The sequence below is a fragment of the Nannospalax galili genome, unplaced genomic scaffold (genome assembly GCF_000622305.1).
Source record: "Nannospalax galili isolate Female #2095 unplaced genomic scaffold, S.galili_v1.0 scaffold286, whole genome shotgun sequence".
NCBI lineage: Eukaryota > Metazoa > Chordata > Mammalia > Rodentia > Spalacidae > Nannospalax > Nannospalax galili.
Window position 1 is genome coordinate 10405575 of NW_008359442.1, and position 22791 is coordinate 10428365.

General features: G+C 41.2%; 2 protein-coding genes across 2 annotated transcripts in view; one reads left to right on the forward strand and one right to left on the reverse strand.

Moving 5' to 3' along the window:
- Positions 1–1345, forward strand: part of Fbxo11 (F-box protein 11) — a 90641-nt gene extending 89296 nt beyond the window's left edge. Inside the window, exon 23 of the mRNA XM_008823047.3 lies at positions 34–1345. Coding sequence (XP_008821269.1) covers positions 34–163 — 130 coding nt within the window. The 3' untranslated portion in view covers positions 164–1345. The remainder of the gene's footprint in view (positions 1–33) is intronic.
- The window catches only part of Msh6 (mutS homolog 6), a 24809-nt gene continuing 3329 nt past the window's right edge, over positions 1312–22791 (reverse strand). The window contains exons 2-10 of the mRNA XM_008823045.3: positions 14046–14245; positions 10958–11127; positions 7428–9957; positions 4658–4926; positions 3152–3269; positions 2869–2958; positions 1916–2070; positions 1594–1793; positions 1312–1480 (exon numbers count right to left, since the gene is read on the reverse strand). Coding sequence (XP_008821267.1) covers positions 1399–1480; positions 1594–1793; positions 1916–2070; positions 2869–2958; positions 3152–3269; positions 4658–4926; positions 7428–9957; positions 10958–11127; positions 14046–14245 — 3814 coding nt within the window. The 3' untranslated portion in view covers positions 1312–1398. The remainder of the gene's footprint in view (positions 1481–1593; positions 1794–1915; positions 2071–2868; positions 2959–3151; positions 3270–4657; positions 4927–7427; positions 9958–10957; positions 11128–14045; positions 14246–22791) is intronic.

The window sequence follows — 22791 nt, forward strand, 5'->3', positions numbered from 1 at the left end:
TTTCCTAATCTTTGGATTTTCATTTTGCTTTAGGTTTTTCTGTGACTGTGGTGCTGGAACATTGTCTAATCCTTGTACGTTAGCTGGTGAGCCTACACATGATACAGACACATTATATGACTCTGCTCCACCTATAGAATCTAATACTTTGCAGCACAACTGAATTCCTTCCCTAAAGAAAAAGTCCTGCCATTCTAACATCATAACTTAAACATTTTTTGGAAGATTTAAAATATTTGCCCATGCTACAGAAAGAGACTGTACTAAAAGAATGGATACATAAGGTCAGTTGACACTATGAAGCTCAAGCTACCAAAAAGAAAGTGGCAATATATTGACTCAGGATCTCAAAGCTGGGTGTTTTAGCATTACTGTGTAAAGACTTTTGAAGGGACAGAAGTGAAGAAAATAAGCTGCAATTTTGTACAGATACCAACTTTCTGAAAAGCTGGTGTTTTTACAACTAGCATTGAATGCAGTCGAATTTGCAGTAGTAATCTTCAATAGACAAGCAGCTTTGTTGCTGCCTTTATGGACATGGGTACCAATTGCTTTTGTAATATGGTAAAAATGTGAGCTAGCACTTCTGCGTTGATTTTTTTTTTAACATGTATTCAGATTGAGAAATATGATTTTAATGCTTTAATCTCATGTAGTTTGTTTTTAATTTCAAGCAAAATCTTATTGTACTTGAATGTGCCCTGTTTTGTTAGCACACCTAGACTTGCTGTAACTGTACTCATGTCCCAGTATGTACGTTCTTTCTATGAAAGAGAAAACACTAATCTTAAATTATATCCAGCAATGTTTCTGGTATCCTTTAAGAAAAGTTAAGACTATTATTTCCTTCCCTTCCCTGTGCAGCATTCAAAAATCACCCCTAGAAAAAGTGTTTTAATGAGACTTCCTAGGAAGGGATGCACTGTAAAACAAAAGTATTCTTGTAACTCAGTTTTGTGAAAGGTAAAAACTACTATGTTTTAAAGTACACTTTAGAAAGTCTCTTCAAAACAGTCCTGTATTTGAACTCTGTTCATAGTTTTTATTTGAACAGTTTAGACAGAACTGCTGGAAATTAAAACGATTTCCTGCATTAAGCTGAGACCAGTATATATACAGCTCTATACAGTTTCATAGCTTCCCTTACCCCATTTATGTGTATTGGTGACAGTGGGTATAAACAGCCTGAAAGTGTATGCATGTACCATAACATCTAGACTTAATATATTGTGGAGTATCCAATAACCATTATGTAGAAGGTAGGTAAGAATTAAAAGGGTTTAATTTCCTAGAAAGAAAATGGAAAAATGGTCATTTTTAAAAAATAAAGTTTATTAGATCATAATGTTGTCTGAATTTACCACCTTTGTCAAAAGTCAACTCAGCTTCCAATGTAGTCTATAATTCCTTAATCAAAGTCAGCAACTTATGGAGACCTTCAGCATCTATAGTCGACCTTTCACTAGCCAGACAAACTTCCCTTTAAAAAAAGAAAAAAAAGTTTTATGTAGTCACAGTGCACCATCCCCTCCCCCTTTATCATTAGAAAATTGCTACATAGTGAAGTTATAGCCTACATCCACATAAACTTACCGGAAGAGTCGTAATGACCGATTCATCTTCTCAGATTCTCTTGCTTTTCTGTGTCCCTTTTGAATAACTTCCTCTGGAAGATTTGCAAGTCTTGCTGCATTAAAGCCATAGCTCTTAGGACAAGCTCCCTTAATGAATTTATAGAGAAAGGTAATGGTTTCCTGGCTGGGATCTTCACATTCATTTTCTACCATGCATGCCTTAAAGAAAGAGAAATATTTTGTTATAGCTATACTATTTATTTGCTACCAACTGAAATGCCCGATTGAGCGAATGCCCTCAAAAAAAGTGAACAATGTTTGAATAAATGATTTGCACATACCATATGTCCTAGGCGCACAGAAACATTTTTAGAATAATCTTCTACTAATGAATGATAGTGTGTAGAAAACAATGTACGACACTTTATGGTTTCAGCAAGTTCTTTAACAACTGCATTTGCTATTGCTGTCCCATCAAATGTTGCAGTACCTCTTCCTGTAGAAGTAAAATATGCATGTACTGTATATTATGCAATCAACAGTGATACACTCCTGCAATTCCAGCTACTCAAGAAACTACAGTCTAATCTGGGCAACATACCAAGATTATCTAAACCAGGTGTGGTGGCACATGCCTTCAGTCCCAGTACTCCAGAGGCAGAGGCCAGCGGATCTCTGTGAGTTCAAGGCCAACCTGGTCTACATAGTGAGTTCCATGCCAGCTGGGAATATAGGAAGACCCTGTCTCAAAAAGACAAAAAAAAAAAAAAAGAGTAGGGGCTGGGATTTAATTCAGTGATACAGTACAGAAAGGGAGGGGGCATCCAGCACACATATAAATAGGCCCTAGTAACCCTTGGGAAATGGGAGTTTCTTCTTTCAAAAATACTGTTCAGCATACAAAACTTATTAGGGAACTAATAAACTTTGAGCCTCTTAAAATTTGTCCTCTGGCTGGGTGTGGTGGCACACGCCTGTAGTCCCAGCACTTGGGAGGCAGAGGCAGGCAGAGCTGGGGCTACAGGGAGACACTGTCTCAAAAAGACCAAAGAAAAAAAATATTTGTCCTCTCATCTCCGTACATGCACTGTAACATTTGAATGGAGCTCAGCAGGATGGCTGAGGCTCGATCCTTAGTACTGCCAGAAAAGAAATTAAAATTCCCTATTAGCTAGTAGGATCTTCCCGTCGTTCTAGGACAGTACATGCTTTGGGCAGTCCTGTTGCTCACAGTTCTAGATTATCTAAAGGATATGTAGTGTTTTCAAGGTGTCAAAGAAAAATTCCATCTTACCTAATTCATCCACAAGCACCAAAGAATGTACTGTTGCATGCCTCAGTATGCTGGCAGTTTCACTCAATTCAACAAAAAATGTACTTTCACCTAAAAAAAAGCAAACAAATTGTAAATGGCTATGCTATTTCAAGAATCATGTTGACAGCAGATTGACCTATCAATGTGACAATGATGAGCAACACAGAGAAACCACAAAACTCCTGTCATGATTATTTTTTTTAAACATTTATAAAGTTTTACATAACACTTCAAAAGGTATGGAGGAAAAAGAACAACTCACCTGACATTATTCTGTCTGAGGCACCGAGTCTAGTAAACACTCTATCAACTGGTGTGAGCCTACATCTTTCAGCAGGTACGTAACAACCCAACTGGGCCATTACAGCTAATAGACCAGCCTGTGAAGGTGGGAGGAAAGGTATTTTATGATTGGTATTAAAAGAACTTACAATAAGCATTTGACTTAGAAATCAGGTACTCTGAAGAAAAAAAAAAATCTTCACATTCCTAAATAAGTTGTTTCTACTCTTATACTATTTAGTAAATGTAGAAGCAAAGCTTAGCAAGTCAAGTCTTAAAAGCATCAAGCCTATTAATTCCAACGCTATCTCAAAATCAGGACCAAGTGAGAGTTCCACTGATGCTAGAACCTTTCAGGGGGTGCAATCCCTGTACTCTTGTCTCACGCTTTTGATTTTTAAAGTTGAAAATAACTATACACACTATAGCAAATCAGATAGATAAACAATGGTGTAATACATACAGGAGTCAGTAAACTATGCAGCTTTTTGAAAAGGTAAAAGCCAATTTTAGTTCTGTGGCTAGCTACTGGTGTAAAATTGACCCTAAAAGCTGTTCTGGGGCTGGAGAGACAGCTCAGAAGAATCCCACATGGCAGCAAAGAACCGTCTTGTAATCCCAGTTCCTTATGACCGACCTCCATAGGCACTGCATGACACAGGTGCACTTACATATTTACAGCAGGCAATACACAAAATAAAAATCAAAAAAAAAAAAAAAAAAAAATCTTGGGCTGCAGAGATGGCTCAGTGGTTGAAGAACACTGGCTGTTCTTGAAGAAGACCTGGGTTTGAATCCCAGCACCCACACAGCAGCTAGTAACTGCCTGTAACTCCAGTTCCAGGGGATCCGACAGCCTCTTCTGTCCTACAGGGCGGGAAAGACAGCTGGCAGAACTCACATATGACTGTGAATTCTTCATGCTACATCTGGTTTGTTTGTTTGTTTGTTTGTTTGGTCTTTTTGAGACAAGGTCTCCCTGTACCCCCAGCTGTCCTGGAACTCACTGTGTAGACCAGCCTGGCCTTGAAGTCACAGAGATCCGCCTGCCTCTGCCTCCCGAGTACTGGGATTAAAGGCGTACTCCACCATGCCCGGCCCAAAATATAAAATATTTTTTTATAAAAAAATCAAAACCTTTGTTGTGGTTAAGAACACTGCTCTTGCAGGACTCAAGTTCAGTTCCCAGCACCGACATGGCAATTAACAACCATCCCTAACTCCAGTTCCAGGGAATCCAGTGCCCTCTTCTGACCTCTGGGAATTGCATGACAAGGGTTTACTTACTTGCAGACAATACACGCACATAAAATCTTTCACTGAGCTACACTCCCAGCCCTTTAGAAAAGAGCTTCTTGAACCCTTAACGTGGTAAATACAACTTTTCTTACACAGGAGTTTTCCTTTGCTTCCTTTATGTGACTTCACTATTTGGAAAATGATGGGGCTAGATAACATTTCTAATAAAACATGAAGGATAAATTACCTGTCTTATGAGTGTAGATTTGCCCCCCATATTCGGTCCAGTAACAAGCACACAATAGGCTCTGCCATTTTCCTCTGCTTCTTCCTCACAGCCTATTAGAATGTCATTAGGAATAAAATCATCTCCAAAAAAAGTCTTTGTAACGCAGGGATGCCGTGATCCTTTAAGCTCTAAGAAGGGGACAGTGTTTTCTCCCGGTAATAGAATCACTGGGCGACACATAGGACCATCTCCTCCTTGACTATAGTTAGCCAGGCACAGTAAGACATCTGTGAGAGAGGGCAAAATTGAAGCTTCCATCATTTTGGGAATACATAACACAAGCCCCAACTTCTACAAAATGTCTTTAGAAATGGGCCAGTAAGTGGCTCAGCACGTAAAGGCACTTGCCATCAAAGTTGACAACCTGAGTTTACCTGGAATCCACATGGTAGGAGAAAGCCACTTCCTATTCAGACAGGGTCTCCCTGAAGCCACAGCTGGCCTTGATCTGAGAGATCAACCTGCCTCTGCCTCTGCCTCCCAAGTGCTGTGATTAAAGGCCACAATTTGTTCTGGATATAGGTTCTTTTTCTAATTGCCTTGGATAACACCTTTATTGCTAACTGCACAACACATAAAATACTATTGCTGAAAATAAGTTATTGGCCTAGGTGTTTTATATGTCATTTATAATAACATTTGAATATGAGAAATTACATTTCAGTATAGAGTTCTATCTCTCCCCTCGAAGTAGTTAACCTCCAACATCCAGATCAGAGGGGAAAAGCCTAAGATACAGCATAGAGATACTCCATGTATCTGAGTTGATACCATCCTGGAGTTAATGCTTTTGGGGAGAGAGTTGGCCTAGTGATACTAAAACAATCTTGGGAGCCAGATAAATTGACTAATTTTAGAACACCTCTGTTGAGGAAGCGTTTTACTATTCTATTCCATTGGATAATTGGGATCAGATCAAGAGTTTTCTGTTAAAAATCTCGGTGTATCACTTGAGGGTTCAGTGGTAGAGCACTTGCAAAGCCCTAGGCTCAATCCCTGCCACCAGCAAAAAATAAGGCAGGGAAGAAGGGCTAGGACAAATTATGGTTAGAGTTTATTTATTTATTTAATCTGGGACTGGAGAGATGGCTCAGCAGTTAAGAACACTGACTGTTCTTGCAGAAGACCTGGGTTCGAATCCCAGCACCCACATGGTAGCTAACTGTAACTCCAGTTCCAGGGGATTCAACAGCCTCTTCTGTCCTCCTCAGGCACTGCACGACACAGCTGCACTTACCTACATGTAGACATTAACACTCATAAAATATTTTTAAAAATCTAAAACAAACAGAAAAGAGCTCCCAATAGACCAGCCCTGACATTTAAAGAATAATATGTAGAGCTGAAAAGATTATCAATTATAAATGCAAAGTCACGCCAAAGATCAGTTGCAGACAGGCTGGAAGTATATAGCTTATAGTAAAGCCTAGCTTCATCCCTTCCCTACCTAACCCCCAAAAATGATTTGCATGAAAATGATTCAAAAGAAATACCAAAAAAAGTAAAAACTGCAAAGAATCAATTTTATTGATGAAGACTTATATTTAAAAATAAAAAGACCAGCCCTAGCTTCATTTAAGATGGAGGTAGAAGGTCCTAGTACACAGCTGAGATTCTAAAAAGGACTGTTGAGAAGCCCAAGCCACTTTTTTAAGATATGGTCTCCCTGTAGCCTCAGCCAGCCTGTAACTCCTTATGTAAACCAGGCTGGCCTCAATCTCACAGAGATCCACCTGCCTCTGCCTCCTGAGGGCTAGGATTAAAGGCAACCAGGTCTAAGCCACTTGTCAAAAGGTATGCTATCCTTCTGCCTCAACAATCCATTTTTTTAAACCCTGGCTGCCCTTAAACTCACGAAGATTGCCTGCTTCTGCCTCCTAAGTGCTAGAATTATTTGTGTGTGTACCAGTATGTGAAGACAACTTGCAGGAATTGGTTCTCCCACTATGTAGGTCCCAAGGATGGAACTCGGGTCATCGGACTTAGCAGCAATCACCTTTGCCTGCTGAACTACCTTGTCATACTACCTTCCCCTCCCCAGCCAAATCTATGGTTAATATCTTAATAAACTCCATCTCTGCTTTAAAATTTTTAAAATTTTTATTAGAATTTAGGCATGCACAAGGCCCTAGATTTGATCCCCAATGTGGCAAAACAGAAGAGTAAAAACTGAGACTGGTGGCTCACTCTTAATCCCAGCTCTTGAGAAACTGAGGCAGGAGGCCTGCAAGAAATTCAAAGTCAGCCTGAGCTAGAGACCCTACCTCAAAGGAAATTTGACCTAGTACCAGTAAAACTTTTTAGGGGCTTCTTTTTGAGATAGGGTCTCCCTGTAGCCCCAGCTAGCCTGGTACTTGCTATGTAGACCAGGCTGGCCTCAAACTCACAGAGATCCACCTGTCTCTGCCTCCCGAGTGCTGGAACTAAAATACACCACCATGCCTGGCATAAAACATTTTCCGAAGAAACTTGAAAATAAAGCTTGCCTTGATAATGTAACTACATTAATCTTTTTATTACAAGACTAAAAAAAAAAGAGCCAGAAGGCTACTAGTAACTTTCATTTTCAGTACTTAAATTGCTTTGGGCAGCCTAGTCATTTTGTCTGGTGTAGAAGCAAGCATATATATATATACATGCCAGTGCACAAACATGTTACTTAAAAGATACAAAACCAGTACACAAAGCATTATTATGCAATGTCTGGGGAACAAGATTGAAGCCTTACCCAATACTGCAATGCACTCTACAGCAGACTGCCAATCCTTGTAGTTTTTATCAAAGTTACAGAACAGCCGCCGCATGCAGTCCTTCAATGATGTATCCCTACGTTCTTCAGCATTTATAAGACTGGATAATTTCTTCTCAATAGTTTTGGTCCAGTATCGTTTACAGCCCTTTTTAGTAGATTTCAACTCATACTCTTCTGGCAGATTATGGGTGGTGAAATTCTCTGGAATCTCCAGCTGATAACGGTTCCTACCAATTCCCCAATAGACTATGGTCCTACAGCCAATCCGACTGCGTTGTTTATCCAAGTACTCCAAGAGGCTCTGTTCATTTTCTCGTATGTCAGCAAGTGCTTGGTCATAATCAGAGTCAAATCCTGCTTTGGGAGTAATCAGTCCAGTCTTTCGAGCCTTTTCATGATCAAAAGCTGTATCCCATCTGTTCAGTTCTGCAGTCAAATCAGGAAAGCGGCCTTCAGGACTTGTTTGCATAGTCACAACTTGCTTAAGGATTTTGGACTTAAAATCATTGGCAACTTCTTCCATGAGCCCTATAATTTTACACATTACTTTGAATCCTTCCAGAGCAGAAAGAAAATCAATGATCTTTTTTTTGCTGTACGTAGTTTCCTCATACATTATAGCCCTGCTATCTGGGTGGTTCTGGCTCTTGAGGGGAGACCCAACATTATGAATTTTACTCAGCAACCTCTCAAGGTCTGGTAGCTTCTTTAGGAGATCAGCAACTTCAGCGATTTTGTCAGGCACAGCCATGAGGTCTTCTACGGCATCGAGACGATCACTGATAGCAGACGGGTTACAGAGTGGGGCACAAAGCCACTGCTTTAGCAGGCGCTTACCGAAGGGAGTATGGCAAGTATCAAGCCTCTCTAGCAAGCTCCCTTCAGTAGAACCATTTGTCCCATTCAGGAAAATCTCCAAGTTGTTTAATGTCACTGCATCTAGCACCATTCGCTGATTGGCTTTAATAAAGATAGCACCAGGTTTTACTGTGCTGTCCAGGTCAGAATCCAAGGGAATATACTCCTCAAAATTAGCCATTGATAAGAGCTCCTGATCAATGAGGCATTTTTTGAGATAGAAAACACAACCACCTAGAGCAGAAAGGGCCAATTCACTCTTCTCCCCTGGTGTCAAGCCAATGGAATCTGACTCTGAGGTCATACTTTTAAGCACCTGGGGTAAAACTACACCATTATCTTCACTGAGCTTTTCAGTAAAATACCCTCCTTCAAGGAGAGTTCTCAAAGTCTTGGTTGCATCCCAAAATTGAGAGCCTGGTATCAGACCTTCTTGTAGACAAGATGACAATGAACCCTTCAGAACTGTCTTGGTTTCTGCCGAGAGATTTCCTTTCTCAAACAAGATTTGTACTGGAGGGTAATGTGCCACTAGAGTCCTAAATCTGGAACAATGCCGATCATCAGAAAACTGACCTACAAAAAACTTGCCTAGTGAAGTATCAACGAAGCACACGCCATACACACGAGTATGACCAAAAGAATCTTCCTCTTTCTCTTTGAGGCTGAGAAGATGCTTACTGTAGTTCTCCGAGGGATCACCTTCCAGTACACTATAGGTCTGTGTACCCTTGGTAATGATCCTACAAATCTCCCTTCTCACTACTCTATCAAATTTAGATACATGTGCCATCTTCCGGCATCGTGCCTCCATCATTTCCGGAGTCTCAGTCTGTTCTACTCGCGCTACTTTATAGCCCTTCTGCACCAGGGAATCTGAATAGCGGCCAAATGCAATTTCAGGAAAACCAGAATGGGCCCAATTGCCCTTCATGAACACTAGTCCCAACTCATTGACTCCAATAACAGCATCCATATGATATAATTCATAAAACTTCCCCACCTTATAAAAGATGATAAGATCAAAGTTCTGAGACTTAATCTGCCACCATTTTCTCATTCCAGGAGTACAAGAATTAAGGAAATCTTCAGGCACATAAAGTGTGGTGGCATTAAAATCAGGGTGATCAGGCCGCCTCCTGTGCTCATCTCTTCTCTTTTCCTTCTTAAGCCATTCTAAAGTTTCATGATACCAAGTAGTGGGACGACTACTGTCATCACATCCTCCACTGACATGGGCTTGGAAATCAGAACACTGAGGAGCAGAAAAAGCACTCAAACTACTTTTAGTTTCTGATGAAATGACACTTGCTCGTTTGGTTGGAGGTGTTTCCTTCCTTGAACTTTTCCTTTTACGGGCACTATTTCCAGTCATCATTCTCTTCCGCTTAGGAGCACCTTTGGTAAGGCTGCCCAGGCCTTCACTCTCACTGTCCCCTACACCACTGCTCACTTCATCACTGCTTCCTTCTTCCTTCCCATCTGGCTTGAATTCCACATCAGAGCCACCAATGTCACTCTCAGAGTCTGATATGACCCTTCGTTTTTTTACTTGGCGGCTACTTCGCCGAGATCCCTGCATCTTAGGCCGTACTTCTTCTTCACTTTCAATTTGATTATCTTCTTCACTCTTATCAGATACATGTACCTGCCAGACAAGAAGACTGTTTTTAAATACAGCAAAAAGCCTGGATTCAAAATCCCCACCACAAAAAATAAGAACAATGCAAAACTTTTTCTATGGGAAGTGTAACAACTCGGGCCTATAATCTCAATATATGGAGAGCTGAGCAAAAGGATTACTGAGTTCAAGGCCAACCTGAACTATAGTATGAGACTGTCTCAACAAAAACAAGACTTCTAGGCCTGGGGATGCAATTCAGTTAGTGGAGTGCTTGCTTGCCTAGCATGCCTAGCACTGTATAAACCAAGAGAGGTGGCACACAACTATCATCCCAACACTTCAAAGATGGAAACAAGGAGAATCAGAGGTTTAAGGTCATACTCAGCTACATTGCAAGTTCTAGGCCAGCCTGCAATATCTCAAAAACTATCTCAAAAACAATACGGAATGCCTGTTGTATGCTGCAACTTCACAGACACGTTTTCAGAAAGTTTTCTTTCTTAATATCTATTTCCATTTAACGTAACTTTAAAGCATGAACTGGACCTGGTTTCACAGGTCTGTAATCCAACTACAGGAGTTTTAGGCCTGCCTGGGCTGGTACACTGGAGGCCAGCCTTGACAACTCAGTGAAAACCTATTTCAAAAGTTTCAAAAAAAGGACTATGGTATGATACGTAGCTCAGTGGTAGAGCTCCGCCTAGTGTGAATGAAACCCTGGGTTTAATTGCCAATACTGGGGGACAATGACATATATTACAGCCTGTAATCCCAATACTTGAAAGGCGGAAGCAGAAGTATCTTGAGTTTGAGGCAAGCTTCTGCTACACAGACTGTCTCAAAAATAGGAGACAGCTATGGAGATTCTGCATAATATAACTTCCAATCCAGGGAAGTACAGAAGAATGCATGTACAAGCACACGGGGGCATTCACATAAATGATTAGTAGTTTATTACCTTTTATTGTACACACATCACTTCCCCCCCCATCACTCCTTTAACAGAAATAATGGAATGTCTAACCTCTGTCTCTTCCTCCTCTTCTGGCTCTGAAGGCTCATCACACACTGCCAATTCAAGCCTCTTAATCTTGTCTTTATTTAAGGCTTCATCTGCACGTTGCATTGCTCTGAGTATTTCAGACTTTGAACTGTAAAAATGACCTCCCTTTTGGGCTTCCTTTGACTTTGAACCTAGAAATGTATTTATAAAAAGTGACTAGATAGTTGGCTGAATCTACAACAGTTGCTCTCATAGAAAAGAATAGTTGACAGTCAAGTATAATTTCCATTGCCCCATTGTTTTCTATTCATATACATAGATCAACAGTCTATAGGAAGGAATACTCAGGGAAAGCTACCAATGAGACCAGAATTACCAACTTTACTTGAGGTTGCCTTATTTAGTCATCCAGGACCACTTCTCTCTTCTAATGACTTGGAACCATGGGTCAAAGCGTGGCAAACCTCTTTAAGTAAAGCAGATGCAAATGTAGTTTTGTCCCAGATATGGGATTTATTTAAATAAATGAATAACCAGGCTGAGGTTTAACTAAGCTGGCAAAGTGCTTGCCTAGCACGCACAAGACACTGGGTTCCATCCCCAGCAACACATAAACCAGGAGTGGTGGAGTACACCTGTACTCCCCAGCACCTGGAAGGTGAAAAGCAAAATAGGATCAGGAATTCAAAGAAATCCTCAGCTACAAGGAGCTTAACCCAACCTAGGCTACATGAAACTGTCTCAAAAAAAAAAAAAAAAAAAAAAAAAAAGGAATCAAACTAAATTACTATTGCAAGGGGCCTACCCTTTGAGGGAAGAATCCTGTTCAAACACTTAACATTATTTAAAAAAAAAAAAAATTTCCCCACCAAATAACAGTACCAAAATGCAACTTAAAAAGTTCTCTGCTTCCAGGCGTGGTGGCACACACCTTTAATCCCAGCACTAGGGAGGCAGAGGCAGGCAGATCTTTGTGAGTTTGAGGCCAGCCTGGTCTATATAGTGAGTTCCAGGCCAGCTGGAGCTACAGGGAGACCCTGTCTCAAAAAAAACAAACAAAAAAAGTTCTCTGCTTTAAAATAAAACTCCAGCTTTTCATTTAAAATTCATTTCATGGGAAATGATAGAGTGTTCAATGGTAGAAGGCTTGCCTATTTAGTGTGAGGCTCTGGGTTCAATTCAATCCTTAGCATTTGTTTTCAGCATTAAGTGAACACTTCTATGCAACAAAAGGTTAAGATCAGGATCACAAACCTAACATTATCAATTATTTCTTTTTAAAAGACATGATTAGAAATTTGTTTCTTAAATTCTAAGGCAATTTCCCATTTCTCTAAAAAGCAAAAGCTACAAACTGAAACAAGCTTTATCAATTAGAAGGTAGCTCTTAACTTTTCCCTAAAGTTCCTATGGCAGTTTCATTATGCATGTATGCATGCATACACACACCACTGTACCCATCAATACTTGATCTAATAACTGTAAGACAAAACTTGCCAAAGGAAGCCTTTTATTTCTACACACGCTTTTGGCTAATTTATTGAACCATGCATTTATTTCAACCTTTTTTGAAACTAGGTTCTGGGACCACCTGGCCATTTGGAAATAATTCTAAGGCACAATTGTTACCCCCACCCCAACTTGGTAGGTTAAAGCAGGAGGATTACAAATTCAAGGCCAACCTGGTTCTCCACTCTTGATCAAGGAGCTATCTCTCTAGCCCCCCCAAGCACTTTCTTTTTAATATGCATACATGGGTCTGTCTGTCCACAAGGTCTGACTGCCTTGTGTGTGGTTGAGCAGAGACCAGAAGAGGGTGTTGGATCCCCTGTAACTCCCCTATTATGAGAGTTACAGACAATTGTTAACCACCTGATTTGGGTCCTAGGAACTGAACTCAAGTCCTCTGGAAGAGTGGCAAGTGCTGTTAACCTTAACTGTTGAGCCTTTTCTCCAGACTGCATTTTTTTTTTTAACATGAGTGTATTGCCTGCATGTATGTGAGTGCACCCATGTCGTGCAATGCCGCGGAGGTCAGAAGAGGGCTTCAGATTCCCCTGGAACTGGAGTTAAGAACGGTTGGTAGCTGCCATGTGGGTGCTGGGAATCAAACCCGGGTCCTCTGCAAGAGAAGTCAGTGCTCTTAACCGCTGAGCCATCTCTCCATCCCCAGACTCCATTTTTAAAAATCTTAAAATTAATCCTGGAGAACTCATTTATCAACTGATGCCATGAGAGATCATGAGTAACAGTATCAGAAATAATTACTTGCATTTACCAAGCGTATACAACAAATCAGTAGAGAAGGCAGAATCAATTTCCTGGTTCTTTCCACCTTGTATCTTCAGATTTATATTTTGGCATGGTGTCCTTCAGTGAACCCACCATTTGCAAAACAGGCATACTCACCAAAAGGTATAGTTCTGAGAAACTGACCCTTACTGTCTACACACCATGGAGCTCAACATGCTAGCCTAGATTGAAGATAAATGATGTGGTTATGTTCAGGTCCCAAATATACAATATGCTGCATCCTACAATCATACTGTACATTGTATATAATTTAAGAGACTAGGGATGTACCTGGCCCAAGTGACGTTAAATATGTGGAGCTGCTAGTGTCCATGATGAATAAGGCTGAACACATTAAAAGAAAAGTCAGACAGTATTCTGGTGTGAAACAACTTTGACATGTTCAAAGGTGACAGATTTTGGAGGCCATGTGGTATGTGCATCTCTGTAATAGAGAGTGTCACTGACCTGTGCTATTTATCCTGCTTGCATTCCATATTTGTGGTTCCTTCGGACAGAGCCAATTTATCTTTTTACCCTTCTCATGTCTCAGCTTCAAAGTTTGGTTAACTAATTCCCATCATGAGACAGATTTCCTTAAAGTGCTTTAATTGCTGTAAGTCATTCAGGACAGAAATAAACACTCCACACAAAACAAAGCGGCTAAACACCAGCTGCATCTGGCCCCTTTATCATGTCAGAAGTCTTACAACTGATAATCTCAATATGCAGGGGAGTGGTTGGGGGACGGGGACACAACCCAATTTCACTGTATAACAGAGAACCAGTCACTCCCCACTTCCACAGTGTCTCTTACCTGTATATGGCTTTAACAGCCTTTTGCTAACCCAGCCCCTTGTTGGACCATCATCAAAAAACTGTACATGAACTCGAACTGATTTCCCTTTCTCCCGGATGAATGTTCCATCAAAGGGGTGATTGTAAACCAGGCAAGGCCACCAGGGGTAACCTTCCATCTTAGCCCAGACCAAATCACCTGGTGAGAAGTCACAAGAACTGTTGCCAAAAAGAAATACATCATTTGGTTAATATTTGGTCATGTTACTTCAAAGGCAATTACCCACAAATAATTCTAAGGAAGTTATCATTAAGAGACCTTTGGAGTCTTCTGGCATCAATATTTAAGCATATAACTACTAAAAATAATTTTAAGGTCAGATAGCTCTAGCAACTTTTATAACATAAGCAAGCTAATACTTAACAGTTAAGATAAAAATAAAGTCTGGTACTAGATGAGGAACTATTTCTCAAAATCAAAATTTTAAAATAATGGCAGAATTTTGACAGTATCCTGTCAGTCACAAAACAAACTTAGAGTCATACCTCCACTGCAATACAGTATGTATCAGAAACAAGAACTAATCCACAATGACCCAAGACATGATCACATAACTTTCTAGTTATATTATCTAATTCATTAAATTTTGTCTAGAATTGTTCCAATTAAGCACCTATGTATTCTATACATGCCAAAAGCTGCCTTCCCCTCCAAAACTACTTCTGTCAACAAGTGTCTAATATGCCAGAAACAGTGAACACATAAGAAAAAAAGTCATTCTTCATGAAACTTAATTTGGCAATTGTAGGTTGTCTGTGAGAAAGGAAGAGTTGGAGAAAGAAAAGAACTTAAAGCTTGCTGGGCATTAATCCCAGTACTTGGGAGGCAGAGGCAGGTGGATCTCTATGAGTTTGAGGCCAGCCTGGTCTACACAGCAAGTTCCTGGCCAGTTGGGGCTACAGGGAGAACCTATCTCAAAAAAGACACCACCCCCCAAAAAATAAAGCTCATACAAGAGTCCCCTCCCAACGCCCAGTGATCGAAAAACGGTAACTGGTAATTCCTGCCCAAATGTGTTAAACAGCAATAGCAGGGGCTAGAGAGATGGCTCGGGTTAAAAGCACTTGCTGTTCTAACAGAGGACCCAGGTTTGACTCCCAGTACCCACATGGTAGTTCCTGTCAGCTTCCTGTAGATTTTGAGGGCACACATACCAGTAAACATTAGGGCCATCAAAACACTTGTACAAAAAAAAAAAAAAAAAAAACAGGCCAGGCATGGTGGCACACACCTTAATGCCAGCACTCGGGAGGCAGAACCAGATGGATCTCTGTTGAGTTTAAGGCCAGCCTGGTCTACAGGCTACAACAGGAAGTTCCAAACAAGCTGGGGCTTCAAGGAGACCCTGTCTCAAAAAAAAAAAAAAAAAAAACGCAAAAAGTATAATTATTAAAAAATTAATAAACCTCAGCACCCACAAAATTAAAATGCAAACATTATAGTCATTCAATTTAGCCAGGTGTGGTGGTGCATGTTTTTAATTCCAGCACTGAGGCACAGGCAAGCAGATAAATCTCTGTGAGTTTGAGGCCAGCCTGATCTACATAGTAAGTTCCCAGCCACCCAGAGCTACAGTGAGAGCATATATCCTCCCCCCATGCCAAAGAATACTTTTAGACATTTTTGAAGACTATTCAATTGAAGTCACCTGATTTAGACCCAATCATAAGTATTTCTTCAAAAAATAAGTGTAGCAGGAGCTGGAGAAATGGCTCAGAGGTAAGAGCGCTTGCATTTACTATTCTTGCAGAGGACCTAAGTTTGGTTTCCAGCACCTGTATCAAGTGGCTCACAACCACCTGTAACTCCAGTTCTGAAGGGGATCCGAAGCTCTCTGGCCTCTGCAGCCACCTTGTGCACATGTGGTACACATAAACTCACACAGGCACAACACAGAAGCATAAATAAAAATAAATCTTAAATATGAGTGTGGGGGGCTGGAGAGATGGCTCAGAGGTTAAGAACACTGACTGTTCTTGCAGAAGACCCAGGTTCGAATCCCAGCACCCACATGGCAGCTAACAACTGTCTGTAACTCCAGTTCCAGGGGATCCAAAAGCCTCTTCTGTCTTCTGTGGGCATTGCATGATGTGGGTGCACTTACGTACATGTAGGCGTAACACTCATACACATGAAATAAATATTAAAATACGTGTGTGTGTGTGTGTGTGTGTGTGTGTGTGGTGCATGCCTCTAATCCCAGCACTTGGGAGGCACAGGCTGGTGGATCTCTGTGTGTTTAAGGCCAGCCTAGTCTACGTAGTGAGTTCCAGGCCAGCTGGGGTCTACAGGGAGACCCTGTCTCAAAAAGAACAACAAAAAAAAAAGTATCAGTCAGGCATAATGGCACATGCATGTAATCCTAGCACTCAAAAAGATGAGGCAAGAGGCTCAAAAGTGTGTATGTACAGACGCCTGTTTGGGGGCATATAACTCAATGGTACAGTATCTGCCCAGCCTGTGCATACCTGAGAGTTCCATCCCCAGCACTGAAGGAAAAAAAAAAAAAAAAAAAAAATGACCACAGAAACCTTTCTGTTACAATAAGCAAAATTTCTGCTTTTACAGTCTCAATATCTTTATAAGGACTGGCTCTTAACTCAAAGATTAGGATACAGTGACTTGTACAAATTTATGAACATACACTTGCCTCAAGCTCATTACATGGGTCATCATTAAGAAGCTGTGTCTGGGGACTGGAGAGTTGGTTCTGCAGTTAAAAGCACTGGCTACCCCTGCAAAGTACCCGGGTTCTGTTCCCAGCACCCACATGGTGGCTAACAACTATCTGTAACTCCAGTGCCAGGGGATCTGACCCCCTCTTCTGGCCTCCATGGATACTGCATGACTCTGGTGCACTTACAGACATGCAGGCAATACTGATACACATAAATAATATTTTAAAAAAGGAATCTGTGTCTGCACCAATTCAAACATCTACCAGAACTTTTTCCTAATTCCTCTATTAACAGGATGAGGAGACAGTGGTAGGCTTTAGTCTTTTTAAGTAGGCCTTCCCTTCACTTAGGCATTTCAGCCATTTAAACACAAAGCCTATCACACACATCTGGAAACAAGTTCTCTAAGTTTTAAGGGGGAGAGGCACTTTTCTCCAAGCTGCACCTCACTGCTGCTGTTAAATGTCAATAAACCTACTTCCCCATATGCAGCACATACTCAGGGTTCAAACTCTGTATGTCAGTCAAGACAGATTTCTTTTTCTGGAGTAGGGGAAAGAGTAGGGATGTCCACTGGGTCAAGCCTGAATGATATTAGAGTGTTTTGTTTTTGTTGCATGGTGGGGGTGGCAGTGTATTGGCCATGCACAGTCTCTTTTTAAGTAGCCTTGGCTGCCCTAGAACTCACTATGTAGAAAAGACTGGCCTCAAACTTGTGGCAATCCTCCTACCTCTGCCTCCCAAGAGGTGGACTACAGGGTTATGGGAATGACCTTTACCTAACCTTGTAACCAAGGTTAATCTTAAATTTGGAGAGGTTTCACACTATCTCGGTTTATTTATAATACAAAGACTCATCATCCTAGGCCTTGGGCTTCTCCGGTAACCTAAACATATAACCTTAATCTTTCATGAGCCCCTCCTTGCTCCTGATCCAGAAAAATGTAGTGAGTGTAAGTGTAGTGCAGGTGCACACACCATTTATATTGCAAACAACAGGTAGGATTAAACTGATAATGTTTGTTTCTGGTTGTGGACACTTTCTTGGTCAGTAGGGTTCAGATAGCAAAAATCCTTTGATATACAGATTCCCAGTTCCTTCCCCATATCATGCTAGAGGGACTGAGTAAAGAGAGCAAGGCCTTTGTTCAAGGGAACCATTCTGTGAGCACAGTACCAAGAGAAATCTGAAGGAACAAACCTCAGAACATACGGGGTCCCATCACTGGTTTTAATGGATGCTAAAAGGCTGATTTTGTTTAGGCATTGCTATAATATAATATAACACTGCACCACTACACAGGTTCCTACCACCAGGTCCAACAAGAAGGCACATCAAGACAATCATAATGTGACAGAAGAGAATGCACACACAAACATGTAACCATGCACGTGCATATGTACCTGCCCCTCTTTAATCAGACACACAAGATTAGATTAGTCTAGGGCTGTACATAGTGACACACACCTTAAATCCCAGCACTAAGGAGGCAGAGGCAGGCAGCTCTCTTGTGCGCTTGAGGCCTACAGAGTGACGGGGGCGGGTCCTTTCCAAGATTCCAACGTAAAAAATTTTTCTCAAAAAAATTTTTTCATTGCTCAACAATAATCATTAAAATGTCTGCAGCATCTAAAAAAAATTTTCATTTTGTATTTATTTTAAATAATTTATTGAGAATTTCATACATGCATGTAAGGTGTTTCATCTCAAAAATTTGAAGGTGGTACACACCTTTAATCCTAGCACTTGGAGGCAGAGGCTGGTGGATCTCTCTGAGTTTCAGGCCAGTCAGGACCACACAGTGAAACCCTGTCTCAAAAAAAAAGGAAAAAAAATCTTTCATCTCTAATTGTGCAGTTTTCAAGACTGGCACAATAAAAGGGTTGATACATGAAAAAAAGGAGGGGAGGGGGAATGCTGTGTACTATAGCATGCATGTGGAGATCAGAAAACAACTTACATAGGTCAATCCTCTTTCCACAATGTGGGTGGCAGAAAACCAACTCAGGTTATCAAGTTTAGCAGCAAATACCTTTACCCATTCAGCCATCTCACCAGCCCCAGATTTAACACTCTATGTGTGCGCACGTATGTACACATGTGATCAGTCACCCATGCACATAATGGTGGAGACAGAGGTTAACTCAGGTGTCATTCTTCATGTACTAGCCACCCTTTTTTTTTTCCTGAGACAAGGTCTCCCACTGGCCTGGAACCTGCCAAGTAGGCTAAGCTGGCTGGCTAGCCTGCAAGACCCAGGGATCCACCTCCCCAACGTTTCTGGGTATTAATCTGAGGTCTTCATGTTTACAAGGCAAGCACCAATCTCTCCAGCTCCTAAATAATTTAAAATATGTAATAAACAATGAAAATTGTTCAAGCCAGGCATGGTGGCGCACACCTGTAGTCCCAGCACTTGGGAGGCAGAGGCAGGTGGATCTTTGTGAGTTCAAGGCCAGCCTGGTCTACATAGTAAGTTCCAGGACAGCTCGGGCTACAGGGAGACCCTGTCTCAAAAAGACCAAAAAAAAAAAAAAATTGTTCAAATGAAATATATGTAAATATTGACGACAGTATAGATTACTCAGCAAAGGCAGTGAGTTCAAGGGTGACCTCACTGGGATACAGTGACCCTGTCTCAAAAAAAGAATTTAATACACTTTAAGGATAAAAATCACAACTGGAATGTGATTACTTGCTTTTACACAATGCTTCTTTGTTGGAGATCACTGAATCACCTAAACTGATGTGGAGATACTGCTTTGCCTAAACTCTGCTGAATGCATGCTGGACCATGCACAACTGGTCAAGAATGACTATGCGGCAAAAAAGTTGAGGCAGACCAAGGAATAGTACCCCCACCCCAAATTATACAAAGAAGTAACATTCTAACCAATGGTCACAATGCCCTGTTATGCTTAGCTAATTTTTATTGTAGTAAATGTATTCTTTGCTTCAACACAACATACTTAGAAGTTTTCTTAAGACTAGTTGACTGCACTAAGTCACATTATTTGCCCTGCCTATGGAAAATTAAAATAATAAATATATTGTGGGACAGGGCCTCTGTTCCCTCATCAGAGAGCCTCCTAGTTCCCCACTCTTGAGATTTTTAATTAAGTGTAGGGTCTTTCTTTCATGCTGTACCATCCCTCTTCAAGGATTCTCTGAATTCCTGTCACATTGGACATATACTCCCCCCACCCTTTTTTGTAAGTGTCTCCCTGCAACCCCAGCTGGCCTGGAACTTAATATGTAGAATAAAGCTGGCCTCAGATCTGAGATCTGCTGCCTGCCCCTGCCTGAGTGCTGAGATTAAAGGAGTACACCAACACGCCAGGCAATGCAAAGCTTCTTTAAAGAGCCCAGATAAGCCTGTGAGATGGTTCAGGAGGTAAAACACCTGGAGTAAAGGTGCTTCCTGCAAGTTGTCATCTGACCTGCACACATGTTCCATGCTAAAAGCATCCATACCTATGCACCCACACAAATAACTGAAAAGTTAATTTTTTTAAAGCCCAGACAAGGCCAGGGTTCAAAAGGTAAAGGCACTTGCTACCACCAAGCCTGACAACCTGAATTCATCCCCAGGAACCCACATGGTACTGGAAAAGAGCCAATTCTTCTAAGTTGTCCTCTGACTTCCACATGCCTGCTGTGTTGTGGCATGCATGAGCACACATACATACACTACGTAAATATAATATAGATTCTTAAAAATAGAAATAGGCAGTTCTAAAAAAACAAAACGCTGTCTTTTCCCTACACCTTTATTTTTTGTCTGTCATATTTTGCCATAGTTTAATGTGTGGTTACATTTTTTCCCATACAACTACAACTGTCCTAATACTAACAAAGATCATTTAGCCCTATGCAATATTGAAAACATCTAAGCCAGACTATGCTATCATCACCTTGCAACTATGCATTCCTTGTATGTGGCTGTTCCTGAATTGCATCCTTTATAAAACCTTATAATAAAAGGAGGGAAGGAACAAAATCACCTTATCCCCACTTGTTCTAGTTTGTTACTCCATTGCTGTGACAAAACACTGACCAATACCAACTTGGGGAGGAAAGGGTTTATTTGGCTTACAATTCCTAGGTCACAGTTCATCAGGGAGCCCAAGGTAGGAACTCAGGGCAGGAACCTGGAGGCAGGAGCTGGAGCATAGGCCATGGAGGAATGCTGCTTACTGGCTTGCTCCCTGGCCCAAGCTCAACCTGCTTTCTTATACAACACAGACCCACCTGCCCAGGGGTGGCACCACCCACAGTGGGCTGGGCCCTCCCACATCACTCAATAATCAAGATGCCCCACAGACATGGCCACAGGCCAGTCTAATGGAGGCAATTCACCAACTGAGGCTCCCTCAATCCAAATGTGTCAAGGTGACACTCAAGTGATCCAGCATACCCACCCAAGTAATAAAATACACTGGCTCTTCCTGCATCCCAAGCTGAAAAGCCAGAATACTGAAATTATCTTGATATACCTAAGATATCCAGTATGGGAGGGCATGGTGGTACACACCTTTGATCCCAGCACTTGGGAGGCAGCGGCAGGCTGATCTCTGAAATCCAGGCTAGCCTGATCCACATAGGAAGTTCAAATTCCAGGCCAGCTGAGACTATAGGGAGACTCTGCCCACCCCCAATAAAAAAGGTTCCAATATGATTTTAAGTTTTTACTTTTTAAAAAAATTTTATTATTTTTATTTTATGCGTATGAGTCTACTGCCTGCATGTATGTGAGTGCACCTGTGTCATGCAATGCTGCAGAGGTCAGAAGAGGGCTCTGGACTCCTCTGGAACTGGAGTTAAGGATGGTTTGTAGCCAGCCACCATGTGGGTGCTAGGAATCAAACCCCGGTCCTCTGCAAGAGCAGTCAGTGCTCTTGACCACTGAGTCATCTCTCCAGCCCCTTAAGTGTTTTTAATGTTTTTTGTTTTTTTTTTTTTTTTGTCTTTTTGAGACAGGGCCTTTAGCGCTCAGAGATCCACCTGCCCCTGCCTCCCAAGTACTGGGATTAAAGGTGTGTACCACCACACCCAGCAAGTGTTTTTAAATTTTTTAACAAGTGTTATTTTGGAGATCTGAAATAGAGTGTAGCAAAATAGGCAAGAGGAAAAGCTTAAGAGTACAGATAAACACCAGCTGGTGGCACATACTTGTAATCCTAGTATCTGAACACAGAGGCAAGAGGGTCATAGGTTCAAAGTTACCCTTGGTTACACAGCAAGTTGGAGCAGTTTGGAATACATGAGATGCACCAAAAATAATAATGTAAAAGCATATAAACCTAAGTAGGAAATGACATACTGGGGAAGTAGCTAAGTAGCAAAGCTCTTCTCTATTATGCAGGAGACCCTAAGTTACATTCAGTACTACTAGTTGTTTGTAAAACATTTTGACTTACTTTTTGAAAAAAGAATCAAAAGATACCAAAGCACTGGTAATATTTGCTTCTATAAAAGCTGGGCATGGTGGCACAGACCTGTAAACCTAGTACTTTGGAGGAGACAGGAGGGTCAGGGGTCCAAAGTAAACCTCAGCTATATATGAAGTTCAAGATCAACCCACACTACAAGAGACCGTGTCATCAAAAAAAAAAAAAGGCCTGTAATCCCAGCACTCAGGAGGCTGAAGAGGATTGCCCCAAGCTCAAAAGCAGCCTGCTGTAAATAGCAAGGACCCTATTTCAAAAAGCAAACTAACAACAAAAAATACCAAGTTAGGTCTATAGATGTATGTATGAGTGGACAATATTTTCAAAAAATGTGCTCAGTGGATTTTTTCAAAGCCTAAAGAAAGGGAAACAAGGAAAAAGATGGACAGATTCTATAGCAGAACCAGTAACTTCTGTTCATCAAAAGATGCCCAGAGCTGGGTGAAAAGCATACAGAATCAAAGAATTCATTTGCATGGCACATAACTGACAAAGAGCAAGAAAATGGCCAACCAACAACACTTCAGCACAAAAGGGACTCTTAGTAGCATTAAGAGCCTGGGGGGGGGGGGGGG